We start from the raw sequence: 10,271 nt of genomic DNA on the forward strand, positions 1-10,271 counted from the left end.
TGCAGTGTTCACCTGCTCTGTTCTGACAACTGCCTCTTGGTCCAAGTAGAGGTTACGCATTAGAACGATCAAGTGTTCTGGTATTCCCATTCTTTTCAGAGTCAGCCACAGTTTGTTATGATCCACATAGTCAAACTCCTCTGCATAATCAATGAAACACAGATAGACATTCTTCTTGTATTCCCTGCTTTCAGCTAAGATCCATCTAACTACAATATACCTAGTACCATGACCCCTTCTAAATCCCAGCCTGGGGTAGTGAAGATTATACTTTAGTATTAAGGTAAACCGTTTGTAGACTTTTTATGGTTTGTTTTATGTCTTACTTGCTTTTATTTTCCTTTTTTAAATTGCTGTATATAAGCTATATTATAAAGCAAGACCAAAATAAAACAACAGCAAAAATAAATCTATTGTTATTGTGTATGACTGTCCATAGGGTTTCCAGGGCTGGACATCTTTGTAGATGCTAACTGCCATATGTATAATGCAATTGCAAACCTTTGTTTTTCTTATTTTATATACTTCAGTGATATTTCATCATCTATAGAAGGATGAGAAAACCAAATAACTGATGACTGCATGTTCTACTTCTCTATCTAACTTGGTCTCTGCCTCCATTTTTGTCACACCTTTTTTACATAGCAATGAAACACTGCATGGTTCAAAATTGGGAAGGGTGTATGCCAGGGTTGTGTCCTATCTCCATACCTTTTCAACCTGTATGCAGAGCAGATTATCTGGAAGGCTGGGCTCTATGAGGAGAAATGTGGCATCAGGATTGGTGGAAGATCTAGCAACAATCTGTGTTATGCAGATGACACAACCCTGTTTGCTGAAACTGAGGAAGACCTGAAATGCTTGCTGCAGAGGGTCAAGGCTCAATATCAAGAAGACAAAGATTCTCACTATTGGACCAATTGGCAGCATCAGGATGGATGGTGAAGAGATTGAGATTGTTCATGACTTTAGTTTGCTTGTTTCCACAGTCAACACTCTTGGCACCAGCAGCCAGGAAATTAAAAGAAGTATTTTGATGGGAAAGTCTGCTGTTAGGGACCTCTCCAAAGTACTGAAGAGCAGTGGTGTCTCTCTGGATACTAAGGTGCATCTGATACAGGCTATGGTCTTTGCAATCACTTGTTATGCATCAGAGAGTTGGACAATGACTAGGAAGGATAGAAGGAGAATTGATGCCTTTGAGCTGTGGTGCTGGAGAAGAGTATTGAGGGTACCATGGACTTGCTAAGAAAATAAACAGATTCATTCTTGAGAGCATTAAACTGGGCTGCTCCTTGGAGGCAAGAATTCTGAGGCTTCAAGGATTCTCACATACTTTGGACATATTCCTATGGGAAGCCAAACTTTACACCAAATATTATGTGAAAACCCTTATACCAAATATTATGTGAAAACCCTTGTTCAGGAATTGAAGGAATTACAAATTTATATGTTAGGATTTCTCTTGTGGTAGATCACAGAAATGAGCTATTTGTTCCCTGCAGACAGGAGACAGCTAGGGCCCCCCTACAGAGGGAGTATTACTACCTTTGAAATACTTCTTGAGCTAGAGCATTAGGCTGACAGTAGAGAAAAATTCAGCTTCATTTACAAGGAATTCTTTTTAAGATTTGTTTCCCCTGATTATCAATAAATAGAGAAGCATGGCTTGGTTCTTCAGTTGAGAACTGCTGGCCGCCTGTTTTATGCTCTCTGTTCTCATTCCTGGCTGTCTTTCGAATTATTAATAATTATAAAAATACTTGACCCTTGGTTTGCAACAAGGACCAGTCTTTGGAGAGGGACATCTTGCTTGGGAGGGTGGAGGGACAGCGCAGTTGGGGAGGACCCTCTATGAGGTGGATTGGTTCAGTGACTGGCGTAATCGGGATGGGTGTGTCAGAGACAATGTGATTGGCACAAGATAGAACAGGGTTTAGGGCTGTTGTACATAGGGTCTCTATGAGTCACAGGCTCTTCGATGGCACATAACAACAACGTTAAACTCTCAAAAGGGAGGTCTGGTGTCCTAGTGGATAAAGGAGTTGTGCTGTCAGACCAAAGACATATGGTTCGAATCAAAAAACTGCTCCATGGTAGAAAGATGGACAGTCTTGCAATTTACAGGGTTTGAAAACTCACAGAAGGGTCATCTGAGATGCTTCTGATTCAACAGCACATAAGGAGCTAAAAAAATCTCTACTTATTTTTCTGTATATGCTATGTGCTGTAACTTTAAAAGCAAAAACAAAATAATTTTTCTTAGAATATACTGTTTTCGTCTTTTTTGCCTGGATAATTCTTTAAAAACCAACAGGAAAGTAAAATTTTGGAAAATGTAGGAAGCTCAAGGAAGAAAAGCACAATTTCATTTTTTTATTATTCTGAATTTGGTTATTTTTCAGGGAACTCAGTTCTCAACATAGCTGTTTTTTGCTGCTAACAGCCTACTATAGGATGAATGTGATATTTTACAGGATAGCAATAACTCTCACATATGATTTACCTGAATTTTTGGTGTCTACAAATGAAGGGCGTTTTGTTGGTTTAATGGTGAGGAGTTTTGGTTCAACCCAGAGGTGTGTGGTTTGAATCCACTAGGTGCTCTGCAAGAGAAAAATCAGTAGTCTCCTGTGCGATTTACAGCACCAGAAAAGCCACTGGACGGTCAATTGAGTCGATTCTGACTCAGTGGCACATAATAAGTAAACAAAAAGATTAGTAAAGCGTGGCTTAGCATTTTGGCCAATGAGTAAGGGAGCTCTGATGGCTTAGTCACTAGACTGCCTAACTTCGGCAGTTTGAATCCATCTTTGGCTCTGCTGGAGAGAGAGAGACAATCTTTTCCCATCTCGGAAACCATCTCGGAGGATCAGATGTGAGTTAATTCTACCTCAGTGGTAGTGAGTGAATTAGGAACAGCCCAAGCAATTGTGATTCTGTAACAGCAGACATAGCAAGGACCAAATTTACCACCCAAAAAATCTGTTTTCTTAGACATCCTTATCTTACTCATTCTCATTTTATGATTATTCTTTTGAAAAGACAGCAGCTTGGGACAGATTCCCTCCCCCTTTCTTTATTGTTGCTATCTCTGGCCAGCTGAATTTCTATTTATGAATCCTGTACCTAGCCATCAACTTCATATTGGAAGGAACCAGGTAGAATTTGAACAATTAGAATATTTTCTCACTTGCCATAAAAGGAGTGACTAGTGTCCTAGTGGTTGAAAGCATTATTTAGGTTTTATTCTGACTGAGCAGTGTACTAGTTTTCTGATTTAGAAAATAAGGGTTCTAGTTATTCTAGAACAAATATCTAGTCACTTATATGCGACTTCTTTTCCCAGTGACCCCTCAGTCAGATTGTGTAGATAGGAAGTTGGCAGGTTTATTTTATTTTTTTTTTTTGTGGTTGATAACACATATTTAACTCTTCTTTGATCTCCTCCAGATGGAGCCTGTTTGCTCAGGAATTTTTTTATTTTTTTTTATTTTATTATTTGTGTTTGTGCGTGTATGGTCAAATCAGATCTGATTGGTACAGGAGGAGATTGTTCCTCCTTCCTCGGCAGAACATCTTTTGGATTCGAACCATGCACCTGCACCTCTGGGATTGCATTGCAGCTTCTTGCCAGGAATTTTTTTTTAACACATTAGAAGATGAAATGATAAATATTCTGGGTGAGCTTGTAGAACGAGGTAAAGAATGAGGGTATGAATTGTATCCTGTAGTTCTTTTACAGGGTCAGCTGTATATGGGCCATTCCTCATAGGATGGTAGAAGCATTGGAAGATATGGCCAGAATGTTGTAGAGTGTGTGGGGTTAAGAATGCCATTTTATGTAAGTTGTTTGTGTGCTAGGAGCTGTAATATTTTTTTTTTTCATGACATGCAACTTTCAGATAAGCACTGTTATATGTATTTTACAGGGAAGAAACAAAAACACCTTGTCTGAGGTTATAAAGTTAGTAAGTCATGTTTTTCAGGCATCCTATACCATATCTCATGCTTTCAGTCAGTAATAGTATATGCTGAAGTAACATAGGTCATTGATGAGGTTTTTCTCCAGTCCTGAAGCCACATTCTTCTTCATACAGTACAGTTTGAATTATTTAGCATACAGATTGAATAAGTGTGGAAAAAGGATACAACTCTCATGCATACCTTTCCTGAATTGAAACCATGTAGCATTCCTTTGTTCTGTTTGTCCTGCTGTTTTGCTTGAGTATAGTTGTGGGATTTCCATTCTTAGCATTGTTCTCCATAGTGTTACAATACACCCAGTCTGATGCTTTTGCATAGACACATAAACATTTAAAATCATCTCAGGAACAGGTTAGAGGCCTTGAACACCAGTGAGCGAAGACCAAATGAGCTGTAGGAGGATATCAAGAATATCATTCATGAAGAATGCAAAAGGTCATTACAAAGGCAGAAGAGAATGAAAAAGACCAAGAAGGATGTCAGATGAGACTCTTAAATATTTCAGTGATCCCAGAAGTATTAAAAGAAGATGGAAGGAGTATACAGAATCAACGGTACCAGAAGGAATTGGTTAACACAGAAGAATGAACAAGAGCATATGGTAATGTAGGAAGAAGTTCAGGCTGTTCTGAAAGAATTGGCAAAAAACAAGGATCCAGGAATTGATGGCATACCATTGACTTATTTCAACAAACAGGTGCTGCCCTGGATGTGCTCACCAAGTTGTGTCAAATCTGGAGGACAACTACCTGGATAACTGACTGGAAGATATCTCTATTTGTTCCCATTCCAAAGAAAGGCTTCCTGACAGAGTGCGGAAATTATTGAACAATACCAGTAATATCACATGCAAACTAGATTCTGCTGAAAATTATCCAAAAATGACTGGAGCAGCACGTCAGCAGAGAATTGCCAGAAGTGTAGGCTGGGTTTAGAAGAGGCCGTAGTACTAGGGATATTATAGCTAATTTAGATTGATCTTGGCTGAAAACAGAGTACAAGAGGAATGTCTGTGTTTCATTGACTATGCAAAGACATTTGTGTGGATCACAACAGACTGGCTAACTCTTAGAAGAATGGGAATCCCAGAACACTTGATTGTGCGTATGAAAACCTATACTTGAACCAGGAGGCATTCATCGGAACAGAGCAAGGAGACACTGCATGGTTCAAAATTGGGAAGAGTGTACGTCAGGGTTATATTCTGTCTCTATACCTTTTCAGTCTATATGCAGAACAGATCATCTGGGAGGATGGGCTGTATGAGGAGGAAGGTGGCATCAGGATTGGAGGAAGATTTATCAGCAACCTGCGTTATGCAGATGACACAACCCTGCTTGCTGAAACTGCGGAGGACCTGAAGCACTTCCTGCAGAAGATCAAGGACTGCAGCCTTTAATATGGATTGAAGCTCAACATCAAGAAAGCAAAGATTCTAACCACTGGGCCAGTTGGCAGTATCAGTATGGATGGTGAAGAGATTGAGATGGTTAACAGTTTTAGTTTTCTTGGCTCCACAATCAACACGTTTGGAACCAGCAATCAAGAGCCAAATTGCACTGGGAAAGTTTGCTGTCAGGGACCTCTTCAGAGTACTGAAGAGCAGTGATGTCAGTGTGGAGACTAAGGTGCCCGATCCAGGCCATGGTCTTCACAGTTGCTTGCTATGCATCAGAGCCGGATGGTGACTAGGGATAAGAGATAATTTGATACCTTTGAGATATGGTGCTGGAGAACAGTGTTGAATATACCACAAACTGCTAGGAGAACAAACAGGTTCGGCCTGGAGAAGGTGAAAGCACTCTGCTCCTTGGAGGCAAGGATTCTGAAGCTTTGTCCAACATTCTTTGGACATGTTACAAGGTCATTGGAGAGGGGTATTATGCTAGGAAGAGTGGAGGGACGGCACAGGAGAGGAAGATGCTCGAGATGATTCACTTGCTGGGGCACTGCAGGTCGGTGAGTCAGAGACAATAAGGTTGGCACAGGATAGAGCAGGTTTTAGGGTGCTTGTACATAGGGTCACTATGAGTTGCAAGCAGCTCGATGGCACACGGCAACAACAACATGATTAATATCACATATAAGTAAAATCTTGCTGGAGATTATTTAAAAACAACTGGAATAGTATGTCAACAAGGAGACTGCTAGAAATTCTGGCAGGTTTCAGAAGAGGCTGTGGAGCTAGGGATTTCATTGCTGCTGTTAGATTGACCTTGGTAGAAAGCAGAGAATACTAGAAAAAGGTGAAGGGTATCTTTTAATGCATTGCAGATATACCAACATAGTTTTTAAATGTAATAATCTTAAATATTACTATGTTTTCCTTTGTCATTAAAAAAAAATACAAAATCTTGTCATGAAGCACCAATTTGATTTATGACCTCCTCCTAGAGATTAAGGAGTTGTGCATAGTCCATAGGAAGTTGCACTGCTAACTCAAAAGTGGTACCTCTTTGGTGCTTTGAATACTACAACTACCCCAAAGGAGAAAGATTAGCAGTCTCTTCCTGTGCAATTTATAGCCTTGGAAAACCCTCCTGTGGGTCAGCTGTGAGTTTCCTACTGGAGGTTAATCTGTGTTGGTAGATTAAGTATAGCTGCTATGTGAAAAAAAATGAGGTACTTTCTTTGTGAAAAGATTTATGGGTCTGGGAACCTTAAAGGACAGATCTCCTGTGTCCTTTGGGGTTGCTATTATTCAGAATTGATTGGCTGCAGTGGGAATTTATTTTCAAAATGTCACTATTTGTAATCCTAGGTCAATCATAATCATACAGTGTATGTATAAGTCTAACCATGGTCTGCCAAAAGAACAAACAGATGTATCTTGGAGAGGTTGCAACCAAAGTGTTTCAGTGCTCCTTAGAGGCAAGGACGGCAAAGTGTCATTTGTGTACTTTGAGCATTTTGGCTGGGAAAGGCTGTTCCTTGGAGAAAGACCTCATGAATAGAAAACGGGGAGGGCAGCAAAGGAGAGGAAAACCCTTAACTGGGTGGATTGACATAGTGACTGCAGAAATCGGTTTGAGTGTGTCAGAGATTGTGATGTTGGCACATGGAAGGGCAAGGTTCCTAGAGTCGCTATGAGCCATACTCGACTGACTCATCAGAATCTAACAACAAAACAATAATATTGTAAGTGATGAGTGATGTTTTGTAATAACTTTTGCAAAGGGATATCTAGTGCCTGTGTTTAAGCATCTCTGGTAGTTTACATTTCTTTTAGTGCATTATACCTGGAAAATAGAGATCAAGATGTATTATATATTTATTTCTGTTGTAAATTGAAAATGCTTTAGAGGTAAGTGCAACATAGGTGGCCTATTTCTATGTGTAAACGTCTTGGTTCTAATGGTCATTTCACAAAATTTACCAATTGACTATATAGTTGAGACTTTGTTGAGATGAGAGATACATATGGTAATATTTTCTTTGAGAAATTGGAAATAAAGTTACATTAATTTTTTTTATTGTGTTAAAATGCAGATGACAAGAAATTGTCATCAAATGATATACAAGATAGAAACTACACTATTCAATTTGTGTAACGTTTTAAAGCTTTGGGTTATAGGTTAATAAAAATCATGATGAAGTTTGACATGCTTGTTAAATAAAACATTCATGACTTATAAACATTAAATGCATATTTTAACATTAAGATGCAATAAAAAGCAATGTTACATCAATCTAATACTATATTAAATTATTTACTATAATCTCCCCCTCATATTTGTTATTTTCTTTTAGGTTGGATGGAATACTGCTCGAGATTATTACACATTTTTATGGTCCCCTATGCCTGAACATTATGTAGAAGGATCAACAGTCAATTGTGTTCTAGCATTTCAAGGTAAGAAATGAAAACCTGAGAAATAGAAGTTAGATGTTTTATTGTTATTGAAAATGGCTTACAGTGAAGATCTTGAGAAACCGTATACAACATAGATGAATTTAGAAAATATTATGCTGAAAGAATTAACTTAGTCACAGAGGTGCAAGTGCAGTATTAGACCACTGATCCCTTATGAAATCAAGAGAAATATGGGGCAGTATGGGTTAGGGGAGGGGAGGGAGAACAGGAAGAGAATGCACAGATAAGGAACAGGGCATTGGAATAGGTAGAGGGAAGGTAATTCTGCACTTGATCTTAGCCAAAAGGCCGAGAAGCGATGGAAGGTAATGCTGAAAAGAAGGGGCAGTAAGACATTATAAAAGTATAACTGACAAGTTTATAATAGGACATATATATGAGGGAATGAAGAGAGAGGCAAGAGGAGGGAATCTGTATAAATGAGTGAAAAACCATTTTTAAAAAAGTGTATCCCAGTACAATTATTTGCTTAGCCATGTTCAGGACACTAAGTGCAGAAGTTACAAGAGTAAGTAACTATGTAAATAGACCATGTGCTCTATTATTTATATAGACTTTTAACAGTTGTTTTGCTTATTAGTTTTAACTTTAATTGGAGTGATTGAATTTGTCAGATTTTCTTTAACATTGCTGTGAAAATATAGCAAACCTATGCTCTTACAGTAATGTGTACATGTACAGTTCAGTGACGTTGATTATATTCTTCAAGCTCTGTTAATTTGACTAGAGCTCTTTTTAGATAGTTCACTTTCACTAATTAGGTTCTATTTTTAAATTGAGGTTAAACAGTTTAGAAATAATACCATAGAAAAGTGATATACCTCTTTCAGTCCTTTGGATTGGATGTATCATTGTGTCTTAATGTTGGCACATACTAAGCATGATCATTTTGTCAAAATGGTATCGGTTATACATTTAGTATTTTTTTCTTTGTTATTAATACATTTTATGTATGTATTACTTGAAGATGGTGTGGATTTCTTGTTTTTCCTCAAACTTTGGCCCACCAGTTTTAAAATCAGTCAGTGGATCTTTTTAATATCAGTTACTGTGATATTTGCATAAAGATTATTTTCTGTTTCCATTTTTTCTACATTTATTAGTTGGAAGTATCCTGTTATGAACTTGTTCCTTCTTCAGGGACTTAAGCATATTTATTTAATTTTATAGAATAAAATCTAGTTTTAATAATTCTGTTCCAGCTTTCACCATTGAGAGCTCCTTTAGTTGGCCTCCTATTTACTTTACTTCCTTGTAACCAAGTTCTTTTTAAAGAAAATCAGTCTTACTTTCAAGCTTCACAAGATGTTCCAGGTTTATATATTTCTTGTCTTTCTTGTGTCTAAGATCACTTGATTTTTAAAGAAGTGAAATCAGATGAAATTGTTGTTAGGGCCTTAGAGTTGAGTGTAACTCATAGCGACCCCGTGAACAATAGAGCTGAACCCAGCCCTATTCTGTGACATCCTTATCGTTTCTAACATACTTAAGCCCATTGCACCAGTCACTGTGTAAGTCCATCTGGTTGGGATTTTCCTCCTCTTTGCTGACCCTCTACCTTTTCAAGCATGATGCATCTGTCCAAGAAAATAGTGTCTCCTAACAACATGCCCAGAGTATGTGTGATGAAGCTGTGTACATCTTTGCCCTCAAGGAGCACTCTAGCTACATTTTCTTCAAAACATTTATCTGTTCGTGCTTTTGTCAGTCCACAGGATATTCAGTACTTTTCTCCAGCATCACAATTCAAAGGCATCGATTCTTCTGTTATCCTTACTCTCTTACTCAGTTCTGAAATGAACAACATGTGATTGAAAAGACCATGGTTTGAGTCAGGTGCACTTTAGTCTTCAAACTGACATAATTGCTTCTCAGTAATTTGGAGAGATCCTAGACTGCCAACTTTCCCAGTGTAATCCGTCTCTTGATCTCCTGACTGATTATACCAAAGGTGTTGATTGTAGATCCAAGTAAGATGAAGTTGTTGACAGTTTCATTCTTCTATCTGCCATAATGTTGCTTATTGGTCCAGTGGTGAGAATTTTTGTTTTCTTGATGTTGATCTTCTTAATGAAGATTTGATGTTCTACAGCAGGTACTGCAAGGTGTCCTCACTTTGAGCAAGCAGGGTAGTATCTGCATAATGCAGGTTGTTGATGAATCTTCCTTTGATTCTGATGCCACATTCTTCTTTATAGGGTCCAGCTTCTTCAGTGATTTGTTCAACCATGTTACTCTTCTCTTTATCATTCCAATTTTATTGTATGGGCTGCTGAAATCAGCACAGCATACAGATTGCATAGGTATGGACAGAGGCTACAATTCTGACACACACCTTTCTTGATTTTAAACCAAGTACTGTTCCCTTGCTCTGTTTGAACAACAACCTCTATTTAAAAAAAAATTTTAA

General features: G+C 38.2%; 1 protein-coding gene across 3 annotated transcripts in view; it reads left to right on the forward strand.

Moving 5' to 3' along the window:
* The window catches only part of TAX1BP1 (Tax1 (human T-cell leukemia virus type I) binding protein 1), an 87,217-nt gene that overhangs the window by 7,386 nt on the left and 69,560 nt on the right, over positions 1-10,271 (forward strand). For all 3 annotated transcript variants that reach the window (XM_006896119.1, XM_006896118.1, XM_006896120.1), the window contains exon 2: positions 7,738-7,840. In XM_006896119.1, the coding sequence (XP_006896181.1) occupies positions 7,738-7,840 (103 nt within the window). The remainder of the gene's footprint in view (positions 1-7,737; positions 7,841-10,271) is intronic.

This window comes from Elephantulus edwardii, unplaced genomic scaffold (genome assembly GCF_000299155.1).
Source record: "Elephantulus edwardii isolate Elephantulus edwardi_28Jun2011 unplaced genomic scaffold, EleEdw1.0 scaffold00182, whole genome shotgun sequence".
Lineage (NCBI taxonomy): Eukaryota > Metazoa > Chordata > Mammalia > Macroscelidea > Macroscelididae > Elephantulus > Elephantulus edwardii.